The sequence below is a fragment of the Pelodiscus sinensis genome, chromosome 22, assembly GCF_049634645.1.
Source record: "Pelodiscus sinensis isolate JC-2024 chromosome 22, ASM4963464v1, whole genome shotgun sequence".
NCBI lineage: Eukaryota > Metazoa > Chordata > Testudines > Trionychidae > Pelodiscus > Pelodiscus sinensis.
This window is the reverse complement of record NC_134732.1, coordinates 16,569,667-16,593,350: the sequence shown is the minus strand read 5'-3', so window position 1 is coordinate 16,593,350 and position 23,684 is coordinate 16,569,667. Positions and strand designations below refer to the sequence as shown.

The following is a 23,684-nucleotide window of genomic DNA, read 5'->3' as shown; positions in this document are numbered from 1 at the left end:
TTTTTTTTTTTTGCTCTCCCCAGTGTCTGAGTTGATTTTGTATCTTTACAAATAATTTCCAGGGAAAATCTCTCACACACAAAAATCCCAGGCTCTTAGTTGGATTTGCAACCTTCCTGCATTCATCATTCTAGCACATAGCAGAAACGCACCATTTGTGAGTGTAACTCTATGGCATTCAGAGCCTCAACCTCTGACTGGATTGTGCAATTAATATGTTGCTCTGGTGTAGTCAGTGGAGCTGTTTCCATTAGGACTACTTGCATGAGTGAAAGTTTCTAGAGTTTGCTCCATCTCCCTTTCTTTCCTCTGTAGACTACAGATTTCATGACCCTTTCTTCATAACCAACATGTTTTCTTGAAACTGGATTTATTCTGGGGAAAAGCGTCTAAGGAAAAAGAACGATTCGGCTGTGTCTACACTGGTGCGATCTCGCGCAAAAGTGGCCACTCTTGCGCAAAAACTTGCTGCCTGTCTACACTGGCTGCATGTTCTTGTGCAAGTAAACTGATGTTCTAATGTATAAAATCAGGGCTTCTTGCGCGAAAACTCTGACGCTCCTGCTCATGAATAAGCCCTCTTGTGCAAGAGCTCTTCCAGAAGAGGCCAGTGTAGAGAGGCAACATGAATTTCTTGCACAAGAAAGCCCTATGGTTAAAATGGCCATCAGAGCTTTCTTGCGTAACAGAGCGTCTATACTGGCATGGGCAAGAGCACATGCCAGTGTAAACGCTCTCTTCTGGAAGAGCTTTTGCAGAAGAACTCTTCCGCAAAAGAGTTTTTGCGTGAGAACACACCAGTGTAGACGTAGCCTTTCTGTTTAACAATTAGCCTGTGAAACTTAAAAACATTTCCATCTCCTGATTCTTCATAATTTATGTGATCCAACTATGAATGGTCCAAAATCTTTTTAAGATTGAATTCTCTCTCTCTCTGTCTCTCTCTCTCTCTCTCTCTCTCTCCATATTTCAGCTTTTAAAGCAAACCTATTTATTTGATGAAAAGAACAGGGCGTTATCCCAATGTATCTATTATGTCAGAAAGCATGATTTGAGATGAGCGACTTAAAAATGTGGTAGAACTGGTACTTGCTTCCCTGGTTGTTTCTGAAAGAGCAATTGATTAAGATTTAGTTTGCTTCCCGTAGAGCTGTGGGCAGGGCAGTGTTTTCTGGGGACACGTATGTGACAGCTATAGAAAGAGCTGCCGGTGACGTGGCTTGAGCAGATTTCAGTTGCAACTCGGGGCTAGTCAAAGAAGGGTGTTTCCTAGGGGTAGATCCCTTCTATTGTGAGAGAAAATCCACAGGAAGCATTGGTGGATCTACTCCAGTCCAAAGAACTCTGCTCATTTAACCAGCATGGGTTGACAATGAACACTAAGTCCCTTTAATTTTTGAGAAGTCCCATTATCCATTGGCTTGGAGAGAGAGAGAGATCTTGGATCTGCTGTGTTAATATCTAAGGAGTAAGTGGTCCAGGAGAGGCACCACTGTCACTATACAAACACTAAACAGTTGATCTGGCTCAGTGTTTTTGACTACAAAGAGTTTTTGGCCAGCTTAGCCCTATGACAACCAATGCTACTGAAATGATCTTTTACTAAAACATGTACCTGGTTTTGCTTGGGTCCTTCAGGGCAGGGGGTTGTGGGTGTGGGAAATGCAGGAGTCAGGAGGGGACTCAGGATGGGGGGGAGCTGTGGAGGTGTGCAGGATGGGGGTGTGCAGGACTTAGGATGAGTGGGAGGGCTTAAGGCAGGGGACTGGGAGGTTGCGGGGGGAGGGCTTACTGGGGCTGCCCATGGGAGTGAGGGTGGTGCTCCTCCAGTGGCAGCTCCTGTCGGGGGGTGGGGTTGCGCTGGCCTAGAGGCACTTCCTGGGGATGAGCTGCCCAGCCCCCTCAGTCTGGTGGCTACTTGTGGAGGGGGTGGGGGCTACCTGGCCCCTTCAGCTGGCAGCTCCTTGTGCAGGGGGGTTGGGGCAGGGATGGCTGGATCCCCCCACCGGTGGCTCCTCCCAAGGGAGGAGGATCTGGAAGGGCCTCTAGCTTCCTCGAATGGCCTGTCTGAGGGGAGCAGAGATATGCAGGTCAGCCCTGGCCTCCTGCCTGTCCTATCAGCCCCCTCCCTTTCCATGCGCTGAGAAAACATGCGGATTCCTGGCACAAACCTACCCTACCTTCCTTTAAATTAGGATAAGAGTAAGCTGCCTACCAAATTTGGGAGAGGGAAGGTCCTAGCTCTTTCCATTTAGGAGGAATTCTGGAACAAACAGACTCACGAAAGGACAGACTCACAGACAGACAGACGCACCAACTCTCTAAAACAGGGGTTCCAAAAGTGAAAATAAGAGTTCCGTGAGAAAATTCCATTACAGTAAAATGTATGATTTAAATAATAGTAATTAATATGTAAGCATTTATGAGTGTACGAGTTTTACTGAAAACAATTTTCAGGTGTGTTTGCCACAATAAGTGTCCCTGTGTAATGCTAGCTTAGCCAGAGAGAGGGGACGATGATGTCACTCATCAGCACTGCGTGCGCAATGAGTCAATGGTGCAATCTCCTATAATATACCACCAACTTTCCATATTAAACCACATATAAAAAGAATTTGCCAAGAAAAAGAAGAAAAAACACTCTTTGCATTGAAAACTGCCAATATAATGAATATTAGGTTTTCAGCGTTATTTTTTGTACACATGAAACGTGATTTTTGTTTTTAAATATGTGGAATTGAACTAAATATTGATCTCATGACCTTGTTTGGCACTTGTTTATTATTATCCTTATTTATTTGTGGTCTACTTTTTCAGCTCCATATATAAGACTGTTATGAGGGGTTCCACAAAATTCTTTCGAGTTTAAAAGGGTTCCGTGGCCAAATAAAATTGGGAAACACTGTTCTAAAATCTATACATAATTAGAAATACAGTAAGACAATCAATTTAAGCATTGAATATATTTGTATTACTTAAGGCTTTCATTTAACTGATATCCCTTCTTCCCTTTCCCTTGAGCTATAATTGGAGTTTTTATAAGGAAAACCTTCTCTTTGACAGCTTTTTAGGTGATATTAATGATCATAATAACTCATTTTTTCAGGGGGAAAAAACAAAGGCAGGTTAGGTGAGGCTAGAGCTGCTGTTGCTGTTAACGTCTGAGTCAGTTTCTTTAAACACAAAACAAGACAAACACAAACAAAAGGGAAGAGAAAGAATAGCAAAAATAGAAAAGGGAGCTGCTATCTTTGGGTTGGCTTTCACTTGCCGTCTCTCTGCCAGGAGAATATTGGCATAGCTTATGATCTTATTAGATACTCCGAGATCTGTCAGACTTATATCATCCATCTATTTAGGTCTGTGTTGCTCAACCATGGATACACATATCCTGGGGGCTGCGCAGAGGTCTTCTGTGGGTACATCAATTCACTTGGGTATTTGCCTATTTACAACAGGCTGCATCAAAAGCCCTAGGAAAGTGAGAGAAAGTACAATTTTATTCAAGCTCTGACTTGTTTATACTGCTCCATGTACTGTACACTGAAAAGTACAATATTTTCAACTTATTTTACACTTACTTGGTAAAATGAAACCATAAGCAATTTTGCGGCAACAGTGCGCTGGGACATTTGTGTCTGATTCTGTAAGCCAGTCGTTTTTAAGTGAGGCGAAACTAGGGGGTACACAAGACAAATCAGACTTAAAGGGATTCTATGGTCTGGAAAGGTTTAAGTCATTGCTTTTAACAGCCTTCCTGGTCAAAGACTCATACTGTTGTTACAAGAAAACGCAATCTTGGCTGGCTAAGCTAGACACTTATTAAACTAAAGCAAAGAGACACAATCTGGTGGGGAAGGAGGACACAAGTGGGAGAGGTTAAAGCAGGAACCCATGTCTCCCATTCCAGGTGCTTTGCGAGGTTTATGTGAAGCTTGTAAAGGTGGGCCTTGCATCTTGTTCTTTAGGACATCTTACAATCTCACAGTAGAACCAGGGTGCCCAGGAAGTAGTGGGGGTGGCAGGATAGTGAAGCTTGCTTCTTTCACTCCAGCTGTTCTCGGTGTTTTGACATCGATTTTGGCTCATTACTTCCTGGTTCCTCCCTCCTTGTTTATCAGTCATGATCTGAACCCCGTCCTTGGGTGGTGCTGGACCTTTAGGTTTGTATGAATTCCATCTGCCTTTCAGTTTTCTATCAACATTCATTGTTACTCGTGATTGTGATGTCACAGAGGCTCCCTTGGGACTGTGCTGATCATGCCACTGAGCCCGCTTACCTGCCCTTTGGGGTGCCCTATCATCCTGTGCTGCTGGGCCAGAAGATCTGGTCTCCCCTAGTGAAGGCACAGAGTTGGGGTAACATCCCCTCGCCCCCCGCCACAGATGCTGAACCAGCCCAATTCTGGGAAGTCTCAGCTATTGGGCTATTGACAGCATCCAGGAGCATCCCCCCAAAAGAGACCAAAACCCCAAATAAATCCACCTTACTCTGAATAAAAAAAGTTGCGCAGAAAAACTATGTAAGATTTGCTCTTTTTATTAGTGACAAGGAGATATGCACAGCTGTTGCTCTCTCCCAGATATCAGTTCATAGAATTATAGAACCATAGACCTGGAAGAGACCTCAGAAGGTCATCAAGTCCAGCCCCCTGCTCTAGGCAGGACCAATCCCAACTAAATCAACCCAGCCAGGGCTTTGTCAAGCTGAGACTTAAACACCTCTAGGGATGGAGACTCCACTACTTCCCTAGGTAACCCATTCCAGTACTTCACCACCCTCCTAGTGAAATAGTTTTTCCTAATATCTAACCTGGACCTCTCCCACCACAACTTGAGACCATTGCTCCTTGTTCTGCCATCTGTCACTACTGAGAACAGCCTCTCTCCATCCTCTTTGGAACCTCCCTTCAGGAAGTTGAAGGCTGCTATCAAAGCCCCCCTCACTCTTCGCTTCTGCAGACTAAACAGACCCAACTCCCTCAGCCTCTCCTCATAGGTTATGTGCTCCAGCCCCCTAATCATTTTGGTTGCCTTCCGCTGGACCCTCTCCAATGCGTCCACATCCTTTTTGTAGTGGGGGGCCCAGAACTGGACACAATACTCCAGATGTGGCCTCACCAGAGTTGAATAAAGGGGAATAATGACATCTCTGGATCAGTTGGCAATGCTCCTCTTAATGCAACCTAATATGCCATTAGCCTTCTTGGCTACAAGGGCACACTGTTGACTCATATCCAGCTTCTCATCCACTGTAACCCCCAGGTCCTTTTCTGCAGAACTACTACTTAAGTGGTTGGTCCCCAGCTTGTAACTATGCTTGGGATTCTTCCGTTCCAAGTGCAGGACTCTACACTTGTCTTTGTTGAACCTCATCAGATTTCTTGTGGCCCAATCCTCCAATTTGTCTAAGTCACTCTGGACTCTATCTCTGCCCTCAAGCGTATCTACCTCTCCCCCCAGCTTAGTGTCATCCACAAACTTGCTGAGGGTGCAATCCATCCCCTCATCTACGTCATTAATAAAGATATTGAACAAAACCGGTCCTAGAACCGAACCTTGGGGCACTCCGCTAGAAACCGACCGCCATCTTGACATCAAGCCGTTGATCACTACCCGCTCGGCCCGGCCTTCTAGCCATCTTTCTAGCCATATTACCGTCCATTTATCCAATCCACATTCCCTTAACTTGCTGGCAAGAATATTGTGGGAGACCGTATCAAAAGCCTTGCTAAAGTCAAGGTATATCACATCCACTGACTTTCCCATGTCCACAGAGCCAGTTACCTCATTATAGAAGCTAATCAGATTGGTCAGGCATGACTTGCCCTTTGTGAATCCATGCTGACTATTCCTAATCACTTTCCTCTCGTTCAAGTGCCTCAAAATGGATTCCTTAAGGATCCCTTCCATGATTTTTCCAGGAACCGAGGTAAGACTGACCGGCCTATAGTTCCCTGGATCGTCCTTTTTCCCTTTTTTGAAGATGAGCACTACATTTGCCTTTTTCCAATCATCTGGGATTTCTCCCAATCTCCACGACTTTTCAAAGATAATAGCCAAAGGCTCCTCAATGACATTTGCCAACTCCCTCAGTACCCTCAGATGCATTAAGTCCAGACCCATGGATTTGTGTATGTTTAGCTTTTCTAAATAGTTCCTAACCTGTTCTTTACCCACCACGGGTTGTCCATCTTCATCCCATTTACACTGGGCTTGTTAATAAACAAAAGGGTTTTTATTGAATATAAAAAGCAGGATTTAAGTGATTGCAAATAAAACAGACAGATCAAAGCAAATTACTAAGCCAAAACATGCCAGTTAAGCCTAACACACTAAGACAAATTATTTCAACGTTAATTCCTCATCCTTCTCCTCATTCCAGGTAAAATCCTTCAAGACAGAATTGATATTTTTTTCCCTGGCCTGGCCAGTCTACAGCTTTTTAGAGTTCTATAGAGTTCTTTGTTCTCAGGTGTCTTCATGTATTTCATCTTAAAGTGGGGAGGCAATTTCAAAAGACAGCTAAAGACAAAAGGCTGATTGCTTTCCATTCCTTAAATAGACTTTCATGCCAGAGTGGGGAAGGAGCCATGACAGCAAGCGTACTCCAATGCCAGATTAATAAAGGAAAAGAAAGAACTTTTATTATTACAACAATATTCCTGTTGCAAGCATAATGACTCGATGGAAAGGTAACAAAACATACTCATGGGCTGAAAGTAGGAATAAGACATCCTCCGGAAAAGGGCTTATTTTCCGGAGAATCACGTCTAGACTGGCGCTTTTCTCCGGCTTATCCCCAAGCCGGAAAAAAGCGGCAGCCATGTAAATGCAAATGCCGCGGGGGATATTTAAATCCCCCGCGGAATTTGCAATTCCGAAGTCTACATTAGCATCCCTTTTCCGGAAAGGGGTGCCAATGTAGACATAGCCATGGAGAAACTCCATGGGCCTAGAACTTAGTTACAAAGAAAAAACCAAAACATCTTTTAAACAGTGCCAGATCTCAGATCCCATACCCAACCCTTAAAACAATAAAGCCTAACGAAACTATCTAAACTTTACCCTACTTACAGAAAATGAAGAATGGAGTCTTGGAGAGAGAGAGAGACATGATTGTCCCTCTCTGTAGCTGTAGAGAACACACACCCAGAGAGACAAAAGGGAGAAAGGAAAAAACCCAAATTCCTTTGTCCTGGTTTGAAAGTCCCACCTACATTCCTACTGGTCACTCCACCTGGCTAGGTGTAGTTAACCCCTTAATCCCCAGGCTGCTGGCTAACCCTCATAATCATGACAGAGGGCGTCCTGCTGTGTCCCACCCCAGGGTCAGGAGCATATCAGGTCTCTTCACACATGCGTGTGGCTATCAGGCCAAGGCCCCTGTGTGACAGGTAGCTGGAGCCACCTGCCCAGGAGTGGCACGGCACTTGCTCACCTATGCACAGGTGGCTGAGTGATCCGTGGTGATGCGTGCTGTCCCTGATCTCCCTCCCCATCCCTCCCCGAGGAAGGGGACAGTGATGGCACTTAAATGGTGTGGCCTCCCTGGAAGACCCTGCTGATTCTGCTGCTGGGACAGCTCAGGGGTCCTGGTGGTGTGGCGGCTCCTGCTCTGTGCCCTGATCAGGGCCTTCTGGTCCCAGCTCGCTGCCCCCCGGAGTGGCATGAACCATCCCGCCCCCCAGGATGTGGTCCAGTGCCTCGAAGTAGGGGCAGATGTCTGCCCCTGCTGAGGAGCTGCCCCGAGTGGCCCTGGCGTACCCCTGGCACAGCTCTTTAATTTTCAGGTGCACCTGCTCCTGGGTGCACCTGTGGCCTTTCTGGGCCATCGTGGCAGCTATGAGGCCGTAGACAGCCGCATTCCTCCATCTAGTGCGGAGGTCATGGACATTGGAGGCCTGTCCCCAAACCTCAATGAGGTCCATGATCTCCTCACTAGACCAGGAGGAAGCATGGCATCTACGACCCCTGGCTGACTCCCGGGTGCTAGGGGACGGCTGGCTGGCACTGGCTGCCTGGCTCATCGTGGGGCCACTGAGTTGGTGCAGAGACTGCTGGCAGGCCTGGATCTGGCATGTGCAATCTGGCCAGAGTCTTTCCCTTTAAGAGCTCCGGGGCTAGGGGAGAGGAGAGGAGTTTTCCTGGTTGTGCCCAGAATGGCCACCAGGGCTCCCTGAGAAGGGCAGGAGGCCCCCTATTTCGAATTAAGTGTCTACACAGCACTTAATTCGAAATAGCTATTTCGAATTTGGTGTTACTCCTCGTAGAATGCGGTTTACCAAATTCGAATTAAGTGCTCCGCTATTTCGATTTAATTTCAAAATAGCGGTTTGCATGTATAGCTGCTATTAAAGTTAATTTGAAATAATGGCTGTTATTTCGAATTAACTTTGCAGTACAGACATACCCCAATTGATTAAATTAGAAGTAATACACCTTTACTTAACAACTTAAAGAAACAGGGTTTACTAGACTAAACATGAATAAAATCAATTAACAAAGTACACAGAAATAAAGGAAACTTATCTAACTGGCATTTACACTGCCACCATCTATCCAACCCCAAAGTGTGCATTCCTCTGGATTCACTTGCTTGTGTGGGTGCACTTGAAGGTCTGCAGCTGAAGTGGAGACAGCACTATGCAGGTTGTGTGTCAGTTCAGCCAGGCAGCCAGCTGCAAAATCGCTCTGCCACCGGAGTAGGCTCCAGCAAATATCAGCAGCTCTGGTTCATTGGGTAGATCACTCTAGCTCTTTTTGGACCAACAGTCAGTTTGTCTTCTATGCTCCATCCCAGACCACAGTTACCCTCTGTGCAGGGTTATGCAGGCCCTTCTCAGCCACAGGCACAGCCAAAGTCTCTCCCTTCCAGGGACAATCACCAACAGCCCCTGAAGCAGCCTGCGAAATCCAAGCCCCAGCAGGCTCTCAGTAACAGGCTCTAGCTCCAACAAAACAGCTCCTGGCCTGGAAAAGGCTCCATATCAGCAATCTGGCTCTTCTCTCCAAATGGAGCCTCCCCTAATTCTCTCTCTCCCTGCCTGGAAGAGCCACAGTTCCCTCCTTTTTTCCAAGGGCTCATGGGAGCTATAGTCTCTAGGGCTAGATTGCAGCACAAAGGATCCTTCCAGTAAAAGTCAGAGGCTCCGATAGTAAAGGGAGCCTACACAGGAAAACCAAAATCATTCACAGATCATTACCTTGAGCATCAGACCATTAAATTCTTAAGTACCACTAATGGCTCTCACTAAAAATTCTAGCCCAATAAGTAGGTTTACACTTCATATTTCTAACTTCACATATGAGAGCGATAAATGCACAGAAATAGAATATATACATTCAATAGATTGTGACTTTAAAAATGATTCATTACATGATGCTTTTCACCTAAAGCGGCTTCGAGGTCTGCATGTGCATGTTCATAAGCCAATTTTCATAAAGCACCAGAGACCTGTGACAGTGACATTTTATGGATTTTTATTCACTTTCCAACAGCTGGACTCACCTTGGAGTAGAATCATAGAACACAAGGGGTGTGACTAGACTACATGGCTCCGACAATGGAGCCATGTAGATGAGTTTACTAGGCATAGCAAAATTAAGTGGCGATTTAAATAATCGCCGCTTCATTTACATCAAAATGGCAGCTACGCTGTGCCGATCAGCTGATTGTCAGCACAGTGCGGTAGTCTTGACGGGGATCAGCCAAACCCAGAACACTTTGTCGTCAGATCCTGTAAGCCTCGTTTCACGCCGCTTCATTTTGCTATGCCGAGTAAACTCAACTACATGGTTCCGTCGACGGAGCCATGTAGTCTAGACACACCCTAGAACTGGAAGGGACTTCAAGAGGTCATCGAGTTCACTCCCCTGGCCTCCCAGCAGGCCCAAGCACTGTCTCTAGATCATACCTGACAGGTGTCTGTCTAACCTGCTCCTAAATATCTCCAATGATGGAGATTCCACAACCTCCCTAAGTAATTTATTCCAGTGTTTAATCACCCTGACAGGCAGGAAGTTTTTCCTGACATCCAAACTAAATCTCCTTTGCTGCAATTTAAGCCCATTGCTTCTTGTCCTATCCTCAGAAGCCAAGGAGAATAATTTTTCTCCCTCCTCCTTATAACACCATTTTAGATACTTGAAAACTGCTAGCATGTCCCCCTCTCAGTCTTCTCTTTTCTAAACTAAACAAGCTCAGTTCTTTCAGTCTTCCCTCATAGGTCATGTTTCTAGACCTTTTATCATTTTTGTTGTTCTTCTCTGCACCTTCTCCAGTTTCTCCAGAGTACGCCCTGCTTATTACAGTATTTCTCTTAAACCAATATCTGACTTTGATTCATAAACAAAACAGAACTACTGTAATCTGTTCTCAAAGGTTGTGTCTAGACTGGCAAGTTTTTCCACAAAAGCAGCCGCTTTTGTGGAAAAACTTGCCAGCTGTCTACACCGGCCACTTTGAATTTGCGCAAGAACACTGACGATCTAATGTAAGATTGTCAGTGTTCTTCCGCAAATACAATGACTCTCCCATTCGGGAAAAAGCCCTCTTGTGCAAATGCTTTTGCGCAAGAGGGCCAGTGTAGACAGCTGAGAACCGTTTTGCACAAAAAAGGCCCGATGGTAAAAATGGCGATCGGGGCTTTCTTGCGCAAAACCGTGTCTAGATTGGCACTGACGCTTTTCCGCAAAAAGTGCTTTTGCACAAAAGCTTCCATGCCAATCTAGACGCTCTTTTCCACAAATGCTTTTAACAGAAAGACTTTTTCGTTAAAAGCATTTGCGGAAAATCATGCCAGTCTAGACGTCGCTTACATGTTTAGAATCACACCCAGGTCTTATTACTACTTTGGCTGTATGTCCAGAATGGTTTATTAAAAAAAAAAAGGAAAGGGGGGGGATGAAAGGAAACCAACTTTCCTTTTTTTTTTTGCCACTTGCACACTTAAAATTTAGGGTTGCCAACCTTCTAATTGTACAACACCAACACCCCTACCTCACCCCTTCCCTAAGGCCCTCCCCCTTCTCTGAGGTCCCACTATTGAATTTTCCACCCCCTGTCCTCTATTGTGTGTTCTCCTCTACCTTTACTCATTTTCACTGGGCTGTGACAGAGGGTTGGGGTACAGGAGGGGGTGAGGGTTCCAGCTAAAGGTGCAGGCTCTGGGTAGGGCTGGGGATGAAGAGTTCAGGGTGCAGAAAGGGGCTCTGGGCTGGGGCAGGCAGTTGGGTGCAGGGGTTTGTATGGGGTGCAGGTGCTAGGAGGGAGTTTGCATGTGGCACAGGAATCCAGGCAGGAGGTTGAATTGTGGGAGGAAGTTGGGAGTATGGGGGTCCTGGTGGCATTTACTGTGGCTCAGAGAAAGCAGTTGCTAGGTCTCTGTGGCCCCTAGTTGCATGGTGGCTCGTCAAGAAGACTCGGTGTGTTGCCCTCATGTTACCAGGAGAGGTTTTGCAAAGTCAATGGGGAAGCCAAAACAACACTTTCAGGGAGGAGGGAGAGAGAGGAAAAGTGAGAAAAGCAACCAGCTTACTAATGAAAGTTATTTATTTCTAGGGAGTGACCATACATGAGGAGCCAAACAATCACAACAGTTCTAATACTAAATCTAATTTAAATCTGATTACAAATGTTAGGGCTAACAAACCATAACTGATCATATAAGGCAGGGTCAGGAGGCTATATGCCTAGAGAGGGCGGTGCAGGGGAGGAGAGAGATCTCATCATTCCATGAAACTTTGAACTGATCGGGATTCCCAGATGGTGATGGTAGCTGGGGGTCTATAGTATTGGAGACAGGCAGAGCAGAGAAGAGTCCCCAGCAGGATCAGTCAGGAGAAGATGAAGTCCCAATGGAACTGATGCAGAATTTAGATCCAGGCATCAGAACATTTTACTTGAGCATGAGTAGGGATTTTTGTAGGGAAACAACAATGGTTCAAGAAGGAACACTAGACTTGTTTATAGGTAAATGGATGGTTCAAGGGAGTATCCCAAAGTTGTTTTGTTTAGGCTAGATAATAGGGACTGATTATTCCTGGCTAGGGGTGGTGTTCATAATGCAATTAGGTAGTTTCAGTATGATGGTTACTCATAGAGGATTTATTACTAAACTTGATCTGATAATAACTGATCTAGATGCGGGCAGGTGTGGGGTCATTTGCATGGGGAGCACAATTTCCCATCAGGCAATGCTTTCCTCTTGTGTCCCAGTTCTTGCTTTGGACGTGCTGTTCTCCATGCTGTATGATACGCAACTTCAGCTACGTCAATTGCGTAACTGAAGTCAAAATAGCTTAAATTGGTTTTTGGCGCTCTCTACATAGCAGGAAGTCAAAGGAAGAACACTCTTCTTTCAACATCCCTAACTCCTCATTAAATGAGATTTAGAGGAGTCGGAGTAAGAAATTCTCCATCTCGACATTATTTAGAAATCATGGCTTGCTGTGTAGACACGCACTATGTGATTTCGAAATAACCATCTACATGTTTTGTTAGCCTGTACAGGATAAACTTAAAAACCAAAAACTAGTAGCACTTTATAGACAAACTCAGCTACCCCCTGGAGCTCTGTATTTTTGTTAGTCTCCAAGGTGCTACAGGACTACTTGTTTTTAAAGTTACAGATTAATACGACTACCCTCTTAGCCTTCTGTCTCCAGTGTTTTCACTGGCAGCCTCACTGCTACAGCAGCATGGGCATAAATGGTAACTTTATCAGTCAGTTTGAAACATCAAATTGTACCAACATTGGCTTGTTCAAGGCTTTGCTTTTAGGTGCCTCTCTGATCACTGGCCCCCGGTGTTGGTGCAAGAGATATAATCTTTGCTGATAAGTGAGACATTTATTAATAAGAAGGCAAAGAGAGAGAGAGAGAAAGAGAAGAAAAGGAAGTTAAAAGGTGGGAAAGATAAATGATGTCATGGAGGGGTGACAGCAGGAGTGCAAACTTCACATTGCAGGTGCTGTTTAGGTCTTAGTTGAAGCCAGTAAAGGTGGGGGTGTGATCTGGGTCTCTCTCTGTGGCTCATTCTGTTCAGAACAGCTCTCAGGATCAGGCTGATGAAGGCCCATTAAGGTCCCATAGGATCTCAGGATATGATGGGGTGGCAGCCATGACGGTAACGCTTGCACCTACCAATCCACTTGACTGCATCTTGGCATTGTGATTCTCTTCCAAAGTCTCTTCAAGAACCCACCCCAGGCAGGGTTGGATTGAGATATGTCAAATTTAAGAGGCCTCATAGCATTGCCAAAAATGTGTAGTATTCTAACAATAAGGATGATGAAAATAGAAATAATAACGTTTTATTGTTTATAGGCCAGGATGCAACTAAACTAGTCATGTTTCTGTATGTAGAGGCCCTTCGTAATCTGAGGCCTCCCTAAGCTGTAGCTTACTTAGCTTGAGTCTAAATCCAGCATTGCCAAAAGGGCATGATGGGTAGAACAGCCTATTGCCTCATTATTTTGTCCACCTATTGGACTTAATTTCCTAATTCGTTTCCAATTCCATTCCCTTTTGTCAACCAGTCATGAACTTCACCATCCTTTTTATCTGGACTAGTTTGCTCTTTCTTTAACAATTGTTCAGTTTAATAAGCGATTTTATGGTATAGGTGGAGTCTGATTTTTGTTCTTGGTTATATTTGTTAGAGTTGCCCAACACAACAGTCACTTTTATGATGGCGCAGAACAATCAGCAACATGTTAGGCCAGTTCCTCTTACTTTTTATGAACTGTGATCTCTGTGTTATGTAATTTCTTATGCATTCGCCCCTGGGGTAGAAGAAGGTCTTGCCACTAAATCATTGAGCCAAAAGTCTGGATTTTTTTTGACAGCTACATCACCAATTAGCTGTATGAGCTACGGGGAAGGATAGCTCAGTGGTTTGAGCATTGGCCAGCTAAACCTGGGATTGTGAGTTCAGCCCTTGAGGGGGGCTATTTAGGGATCTGAAGCAAATCTGTCAGGGATGGTAATTGGTCCTGCTATGAAGGCAGGGGACTGGACTTGATGAACTTTCAAGGTTTCTTCCAGTTCTAGGAGATAGGTTTATCTTCCATTATTAAACTTGGGCAAAGTATCTTCTCCAAAAAGTGTTGTATGTAAAAATATAAGCTGTAAAATGTGTATATGTAGTTGTGTATGTAGGGGTAAATCCTGCACAACTGAAGTCAATGGCAGTATTGCTATTCATGTCAATAAGGCAGGATCAGCCCTACAGTGAGTATATATAAATGTCACCAGCTTGTAACTTATGAGAATAGTAGAAATTGTTGTATTGCTCATAAGGCTGTAGGTTTTAATAACACTGTTATGTATTGCAAATGACTCTCCTATATTCCATTCTCTGGGCCCCACTTTGTCATCGGCAAAATAGTCATAATAATAAGACTGACAGAAGTTCATGGCCACGTGTAGCAAAAACGGTGAAGCTCAACTACATAGCAGGAGTGCTTGAAACTTTATGCAACCATGTACTTGGAACGTCACTATAACAGATCCTCCAACCAATGGAACCGGTCCAGTCACAGCAAGCCCCTTGAGACTATCACTTGATGTGCTGAAATACCACTGAACCCACCTCTGTGCCTTTTGAAGCACCCACCACCAGTGTTCCCACTAAGATTTTCCACCCATGAGCAAAGCAAGTTTTGTCTTGTGCACCAATATCAAGCTCACGTGTTTGTTCGGATGTGTGCCCCCGTGGCACCCACCAGTTACTAACATACCATATATCTATTTAAATGTTATGGAAGAAAGAATGCTAAAACAGCCCTTTCCCACTCACAAAGAATAAAAAGAGCTGTTAAATCTGAACTTTCACACAAGCATCCTTATTATTATGGCTGACCCTAAGTACCAATGTACTGTGTCATGTCATCAATTACAGATAAGGTAAAAAGACTTTCCCCTCCCCCCCCCCCCACACACATACCTGCCAAGTTTGAACAATACGCTGTTTTTCTGAAAGACCTGGGTTGTGCTGCTACACAACACCAGTAATAAACGGTGGCAGGAATGGTTTCCTTGGCAAGGAGCACAAAGGGAATGAGGTGAATATCTTTTTACTTTTCTGCATCTCACTTACAAGCCCCATGTGTGAGGGTTTTATTTTTTCCCCCTCTTCCTGATTTTTCAATGGGTCATTGGCAATCAACCCAGAAAAGGTTCCCCATGCTGGTATGAAGTTTTACAGAGCAAGCCCATAAAAATGTTCAGACCCTTTGTCAATGAAAGAGAGACACTCATACCCTAAGTATGTAGGTTACTAAAAAAAATAAAAACATAGAAGCTAAGTCATAATTTCTCATCTTAGTTCTTATTTCTGATATTCCAGACCAGAGATGTCTTTCTGACTTGAGTCCAGCTGTTCCCTTCCACCCCCATTGTTATAGTCTGTAACCAGTCCTGCCTTGCTGTCAGGGGCACCTCTGGCTGGACACTCCAGGAGTTAGTTTTTTGGTGCTGGCGTGCCCCTTTCTGGCCAGTGTCTCACCCACAGTTACCTATTTTCTCCACCTCTGGGTACTGCCCTACCACAGTGAACCCTCATTCTGGGGTCCTCCCGCGCTGGGAACCCCCAATCCGCTATGCCCACTTTGCCTCAGTGACCCACTGGCAGTCATTATCTAGCCTGGGAGCTGCAGCTCTGCCTGCCTTTCCCCAGCCCTAGTATTCTCAGACACTGCAGCCTGGGAATGAGATCAGGCCACAGCTTCCCAACCCTGCCTGCCTGCCTCATCCCAGCACTACTCTGTATCAGGATACCTCCAGCTTCCTTGGCAATCAGGTTCCTCCTGTTCCCCAACTAGAGCAAGAGTCAATCTGTCTCTCCTCACCTCCTGGACCCTTTATTTATACTCCCTTCATTTGGGCCCCAATGAGCTAGTACTTGCCTTAGGTGTGGGGCTTTTCTTTCAGCCCTCTACCAGGCCTGGGTTTTACCTTTAAAGCAGGACTGGGGAAGCTTTCTTGGGCTGGAGGCCACTGGCCCACAGAAAAATCAATCGGGGCACAAGTGAGAAACAAAACCCCAAAACAAACCACCCCTCATATCACTGGCATGGCCCCTGACTGAGAAAGAGAAAGACATTCCCCACATTACCCTAGCACACCAGAATATAGGGGAGCCCAGGCTAGTTGATTTTGTATACGCCAGTCGTGCGGTGGGATGGCAGGAGGGCTGGTGTGCCAGCACAGACTCCCCAGTGCAGGGAGGGAGGAGCCCTCAGCCTCAGGGGCTGGTTCCAAGCAATCTGGGGGCTGCATCCATCCCCCCTCCAGGCCTGAGGTTCCCCACTTCCGCCTTAAAAGGCCAGTGCAAGGCACACGCCCCATCACACAGTCCTGTTGTTTGCAGGTGTTTTCATGTATCCTCTTGGGGTGGAAAGGCAGAGAGTAAAGTCAGCTGAAAACAATCCATTCCTTGTTTCCCTTGCCTTATATAGAATTTCCCTAGGGCAGGGAGCCTTTGTTGGGCCCGTTGGGGGATGGACCCCTCCTGCAGGTGCCAGGTTCCACCCTCAGTAGTCTCCCCCTCTGGAGGGTGCTCAGCCCCTCCTGCGCACAGCATTGGGGGAGGGAGGTGTGAATGTGATCCCTCCTGCATTCCCCCTCCCCGTGTCACCTATGCCGCCACAGGCTGTAACCAGACCTCTCGCCTTACCCCGCATCCTGGCTAAAGGAAGGGTTGGCCACCAATTCATGCTGCATTGAACAGAAAGGACCAGTCTCATGCACGTCTCCTTTATTCCAGGGACAAGAGGATGGGTCAAAGACTGTTCTACAAGGCGCACTTTGCATGTGATGGGCTGCACCGTGGTTCTGTGCTTCAGTCTTGGCTACTTTTGGTAAGTAGATTGCTTTGGTAAGCAAGAGTCTCCATTGCTCCCCTCCTGAGGTAGCTATTGCCTAAATTCCCTGCAATCTGTGCGGACCAGCCGGTTTAGCACCACACAGGTGCTCAGGGAATCTGCCCCTGGATCTGCCACAGCTGGGAAACGGCTGGTTCGAATCTTGGCCTGGACCTGCCATGGACAGGCACCCCTCTCCCACTCCAGCTCTGCTATGGCCTGGACCTGCCATGACACCTCGAGCTACTGTGGAGCCCAGACCCACTGCAGTGCCCCTTCCCCAGCTTCCACCCGGCCCTAGCCTAGACTTGCCGGGTCCTGGGCCCAGGTGCCTATTTTGTGGCCTCAGCCCCAGAGCTGCTTTGGCTGAGAAAGGTGTCTCTTCTCCCCCCACAAGCCAAGTGTTGTCCCGGGGTGAGAAAGATCTGGGGGAATCCTCTCCTTGCAGTAGCCGCACCTACACCCCAAATCTCTGCACCCCAACCTTGTGCCCTAGCCTGAGCCCCTCATCCCTGGCCCTACCCCAGAGCCTGCAGCCCAACCCTCTGCTCACTCTGACCTCCCTCCCATATGCTGAGCCCCTTGTCCCAACCCCCACCACATGAATTTTGTTATGTGTCACACATCATCTCCATATTGCTGCACATGACACAATTCATTCTGCACATGGGTGGGAAAAAGTAGCAGGGGCGCTGAATATCTACAGAAACTCAAATCAGTGGTGCAAAATCCCAGTTCTTAGAGGTACAATAGATTCCCCAGCATTGTGTTGGTCTAGCTGGGCAGAAAAATGAGCGAGAGAGCAGACCCTTCTGTCACAACCTGTGCAACCCAAGTGACATGAGCGGGGCTGTCACAGAATGGCTAACTGCACCCTTTAGCTCAAAGTGCAGAAATCATTAACTCTTAAAATCACTGCCCCTCTCCCTGTGAGCATCCTACAGCATCTATCTAGTTGCACAGCACATTTGCTACTTCAAAAACATGGCGGTTTAGACGGAAGCTTTCCCACTGTTCCTGAAGGTTCCATCGGTTTGTCTCGTGCCAAGAATTGAGCTGCTGCCCCTGCCGCTGAGCTTCTGCTCCTGTCACTGCAATAGAGACCAAAGGGGGAAGGGAACCGCTCAGGGAGAGCGATCCTTCTGCACCTGGGCTGGGAAAGCAGCAGGGATCCAGCCTGGCTCTGGTTGCTGACCACATAGAATCCATGGGGCATGTCTACACACCAGGACTAAAGTCAATTTAAGCTGTGCAACTTCAGTTACGTCAATTGTATAGCTTAAGTCAAAATAGCTTCACTCGGCTTTAAGGTGCTGTCTACACAGCAGGAAATCGAATTAAGCCATGCAACTTCAGCTGTGTCATTCTTTTTTTGTGACAGTACTGCCCACTATGCAGTACCGGCACCTCCAATCAGAGCTTACCTGGAAAGAATGGAGTGTACTGACACCTCTGTAATGAAAATGGCCGAACGCCGGCTAAGCCACGTGTCTTAATGGGACCATGGGTCTTAAAAGGGCAAAACCGGGGGGTTGGTTTTTTTTTTGCTCAACAACTGGAGTACTGCCCCCCCCTTTTTTTTAACAAAAAGGCACAGCAGCTACGTCAGTTGTATAGCTTAAGTCAATATAGATTAACTGGGCTTTTAGGTGCAGTCTACGCAGCAGGAAGTCGAAGGAAGAACACTATTCCTTCGACCTCCTTACTCCTCGTAAAATGAGGGTTACAGGAGTTGGAGTAAGAAGTCGTCCAACTCGACATTATTCTGAAACAAAGGCTTGTAGTGTAGACGCACTCTTTGTTATTCCGGAATAATGCCAGTTATTCCAAAATAATGCTGCTGTGTAGACATTCCCATGTAGCTTGTTTGGCAGGGAGGCTGGCCTCATGGATAGGGACAAAGGCAAAGAGATGCCATAGCTTTATTTTAGTAATGCTTTTGACACTGTCACAGTCTCATCACTAAAATAGGTAAACGTGGTCTAGATAAAACCCTTACAAGGTACACCCAAAACTGATTAAAAGACTCTAAACAGTAGATATCAATAGGTGGCTGTCAAATTGGGAGGGTGTGTCTAATGGGGTCCCACAGCAGTCTGTCCTGGGTCCAATACTCTTCATTCTTTTTATTAATGATTTGGATAATGGCGTATGGTTATAAAATCAATGGATGACACCAAGATGGGAGGGGATGGTAGCTCTTCTGGGGTTTGGATTAGAATTCAAAACAACCTGGACATATTGGAGAACTAGTCTGAATACAATGAAATTCAATAAAGACAAGGACAAAATTCTGCACTTAGCAAGAAAAAAATCAAATGCCCAACTACAAAATGGGGAATAATTGGGTAGGTAGTAGTACTGCTAAAAAGGATGGGAGGTTACCGCAGATTACACATTCAATATGAATCAACAATGTGGTTTTCCATGTTGGTTCCAGGATATCAGACACCAACTGATCAGAGAGACAAGGAGGTGATGCAATCTCTTTTATTGAGCCAAATTCTGTTGTTGCAAGGGACAAGCTTTTGAGCTTCACAGAAGCTCCTCTTTAGGTCTGGGGCAAGTATTTGAACTAAATACAAGTTGGGAGAGGTTGTTGCACATGCTGTGGGAGACTACCTAAAATTAAACAAAAAACAGGACTATGTAGCATTTTAAAGACTAACAAGATGGTTTATTAGGTAATGAACTTTCGTTGGCCAGACCCACTTCCTCAGATCAATTAGTGGCTACATTTCTATCACTATCTAAAATTAAGTGAGCAATTAAGGGTCAGCTGGCAGGACTAATTCTTACAATGAGCCATAAAGCCGAAATCCATGGTTTTCAGTATCTGGCAGAATTATGGATTTACTTTCCCAAGCCTGCATAACCGATTTTTCAAATTGGGTCTAAACCGAAGGAAAAAAGTCAGTTGGTTTCAAATTGAAACTGATTTCTTTCCCCTGGCAAAATACAGTAAAAGAAACTTTTTGGGTCAAACAAAACATTTTGTTTTCAGTTTCGGGTTACCTTGGGAATATTTTTCATCTTTTTAATTTTTTTAAATAAAAATGAGTGAAATTTAAAAACAAAGGAGCTTTTGAAGCACAAAAGTTGAAGCCTTATCACGTAACACAGAGACAAAAAGAAATACTGTTGAGCGTGAGGTCTTCACAAGCTTGGTAAGTAAACACTACATCTGTTTTGCCATATAACACTTTTTGATTATCTTTTAATGACTCTAGTTTTGGCATTCCAATGATGATGTAGGATGTAAGCTCTTTATTGCAGAGATCATGATATATCATTGAGTGCACTCCCATTACATGACAGATAATAATATGAAACTGCTTTTGTTCATCGACCACAGCATTCTAGCAACCTTTGGTTTGTCTGGTTTGTTTTGTTCCATTGTGAGTCTAAATTGCTGGGTTTGTTTCTTTGTTGTACAGTTTGCATCTTTAAACATGCCTAGAGATTGGACTAGGTGTAAAGCCTTTATGTTATTTAGATCTCCATGTTTGACATGACATTTGGATTTAATGTGCAGGAGTATGTCCAATTATACCTGGCAGGAAACACCAGTCAAGATCTTCAACACAGTGAGGTAACTATCCCCTGTTGGACTTTCCTGGATTTTGTGAGCCCTTGAAGTCTCACAGTTAGAGCTCTGGAATCAATTCCCCTTTGCTGAGATTCCTAACCACTTCTCTTTTAGCTTTGATAAATGCAAAGTAATGCACATTGGAAAAAATAATCCCAACTACGCATACAAAATAATGGGAAATAATTTAGCTATCACCACTCAAGAGAAAGATCTTGGAGTCATTGTGGACAGTTCTCTGAAAACATCCACTCAGTGTGTAGCAGCAGTCAAAAAAGCAAACAGAATGTTAGGAATCATTTAAAAAGGGATAGAGAATAAGACAGAAAATATCTTATTTCCTCTGTATAAAACCATGATCTACCTGTGGAATGTGGTGAAGACCAGGATTTTGACAGGGTCCAAAAATGACGTGGCTAAATTCATGGAGAGTAGGTCCATCAATACTTATTTGCCAGGATGTGCAGGAATGATGTTCCTAGCTAGCCTCTGTTTGCCTGAAGCTGGGAATGGATGACAGGAGAGGGATCGCTTGATGATTTCCTGTTCTGTTCATTCTCTCTGGGGCATCTGGCATTGGCCACTGTCGTAGGCCAGGATATTGGGCTAGATGAACTTTGGTCTGATGCAGTACGGCCATTCCTATGTTCTTAAAACTTATTTGGGGTTTGCTGCCACGTTTCAAATGAAAACTCAATTTAAACTAGCAGTGACCCCTCAGAGGTAGGCAGAGAGGGACAGCACGGATCTAGTGATTATCTTCTTCAGAATTAGATACATTAAGAGAGCAGGTCTGCAGCTGGTATGAATCAGTGATCTGCTCAAAAGAGCTATGCCCAAGTAGGCTGGGGGGGAGTGTCCTTTTCCTCTGAGGTTCTTAAGTCCAGTCATCCAAACCCTTTCACATGCCTGACCCTCTCTGCACCCCACTCACAGTTGCTTGTCAGTGTTGCTTGGCCAGTGCAGAGCTAAAGTGCAGCTGTAACCACCACCAGGCAGATTTGAACCTGGGCTTTCTGGAGCTGAGTATAGGAGCCTCTACCCTCTGAGCAAAAAGCCAGCTGGCTCCCAGCCCAGGCTGTAGAGGTCTCTTGGTCTTAACTGTTACTGTGGTCTAGGTACCACTTGCATTGCTCAGTAACCTCACTAGGGGCTGTGTCTACTCACTAGGGGCTGTGTGGCTACTCTTGCACAAAAACTTGCTGCCTGTCTACACTGGCCGCGTGTTCTTGCACAAGTAAACTGACATTCTAATGTATAAAATCAGGGCTTCTTGCGTGAGAACTCTGATTATCCCACTCAGGAATAAGCCCTCGTGCGCAAGAGCTCTTAGGAAGAGGCCAGTATAGACAGGCAACATGAATTTCTTGCACAAGAAAGCCCTATGGTTAAAATGACCATCAGAGCTTTCTTGCGCAAGGGAGCGTCTACCCTGGCATGGATGCTCTTGTGCAACAGCACATTTTTTGCACAAAAGCACATGCTAGTGTAGATGCTCTCTTCTGGAAGAGCTTTTGCAGAAGTACTCTTCCGCAAAAGAGTTTTTGCGTGAGAACGCACCAGTGTAGACATAGCCTTTGGGCTGTGTCTATATTGGCGCGATCTTGCACCAAAGCAGACGCTCTTGTGCAAAAACTTGCTGCCTGTCTACACTGGCCACGTGTTCTTGTGCAAGTAAACTGACGTTCTACTGTATGAAAGCAGGGCTTCTTGCGCAATCACTATGATGCTCCCACTCAGGAATAAGCCCTTTTGCACAACTGTTCTTGCGCAAGAGGCCAGTGTAGAGAGGCAACATGAATTTCTTGCGCAAGAAAGCCCTATGGTTAAAATGACCATCAGAGCTTTCTTGCGCAAGAGAGTGTCTATACTGACATGGATGCTCTCGCGCAAAAGCACATCTCTTGCGCTAAAGTATATGCCAGTGTAGGCGCTCTCTTGCACAGCTATTTTAACGCTCTCTTGCACAACTACTTTCTCTAAAGAGTTTTGTGCAAAATCATGCCAGTGTAGATATAGCCTTGGTGTGTGGGTTACACAGCTACGGAGTTCACTTTCCACCCTACGTGGAGTAGGGTGTAAAAAGGCACCTTATTGTTCCTGCTGCTTGGGCACTCACTCACTGTCCCTCTCTGCTACTTGTTTGCCACTCGTTTGCCAACCGACTATCAGTCACCTTCTGCTACCACCTGCCTCTCTGCTGTGACCTCTGCACATTAGTCTCTTCGTAACTTTCATCTCTGTGCAGGCTGGGCAAAAACACTGCCCCATCTCATGTAGTTTCAGCTGTCAGTGATTTTTATCTCTTAGCAGGCAGGGCAGAATCAGTCCTCCCACAAAGGATTTCAGCTCTGGGTGAGGACTTCAAATAACAAGGCAGCGGTGACAGGGCTTTCATAAACTTTCTGAACACATGATTATAGAATCAATGTGTCACAACTGAGATAAGCTTTATACAAGTTGCCTTAGGTAACATGGTTGGAAAGACTGTCATCAGCTGAATAAGATTATCCCATGTATATGCATGTATCATTTGTGTAGATCAAGTGAGGATTACTAAATGAGGTCTCTAATGGCATATTTATGGGTTTGCGTCACTCCCACCAATTGGTAGGTATCAGTGAGTGGTGGGAATCTGTATCTGTAAACTGTCCAAGGCTTTTTGAAGAGCTATGAAAATCGTTCCTTGAAATAATTTTTGTTTTCCTGTGTTCCTTTTAGAAAGATTTACTCAAAGCCACAGATTCTAAGGCCACCGTAAGTAAAATTAAAAATAGGTGTTTTTGTTACCTCTAAGATGTCACTAAAGTTAACAAACGAAAATCAGAGCAAAATGCAAAAGGAAGTTTCTGAATTTATAACCAGGCCTGACTGGGACCCTGAGACATAGGCGCTGACTTTCCCTTTAGCTGGGGGGGCTTGACACCCTCTCCTCCGCCCTTGTCCTTGCCTTGCCTTTTCGTGCCCCTGCTCTGCCCCTGCCACCACGTACATTCCACCATGGTCCCCAAGTCCTCTGCTCTGCCACCTCCTCTGAGCATGCTGTGTCTCTGCTCCTGCCCCTGCACCCCAGAGCATCCCAAATGCTGCAGAACAGCTCTTTGTGGGGGGTGAGAGATACTATGTGGGAGGAGGAGGAGTTGGTTAGCAGGCCTGCCAGGGGGCAAGAGGCACTGGGGAGGCACTGGGGAGGCTGCTCGTGGCTGATGAGCATTGCTAATTTTTCC

At 45.5% G+C, this 23,684-nt stretch overlaps 1 protein-coding gene and 1 long non-coding RNA gene across 5 annotated transcripts in view; one reads left to right on the top strand and one right to left on the bottom strand.

Annotated features, from left to right (window-relative positions):
* LOC102455524 (histo-blood group ABO system transferase 1-like) overlaps nt 1-23,684 on the top strand; it is a 60,886-nt gene that overhangs the window by 3,194 nt on the left and 34,008 nt on the right. For all 4 annotated transcript variants that reach the window (XM_075905160.1, XM_075905162.1, XM_075905161.1 and 1 more), the window contains exons 2-4: nt 16,772-16,865; nt 20,404-20,460; nt 23,179-23,214. In XM_075905160.1, the coding sequence (XP_075761275.1) occupies nt 16,772-16,865; nt 20,404-20,460; nt 23,179-23,214 (187 nt within the window). The remainder of the gene's footprint in view (nt 1-16,771; nt 16,866-20,403; nt 20,461-23,178; nt 23,215-23,684) is intronic.
* On the bottom strand, nt 3,144-4,204 carry LOC112547166 (uncharacterized). The gene is made up of 3 exons (XR_003090908.2): nt 3,979-4,204; nt 3,582-3,676; nt 3,144-3,473 (listed from the first exon to the last, which is right to left on the bottom strand). It is a non-coding gene; the product is annotated as an uncharacterized LOC112547166 (long non-coding RNA).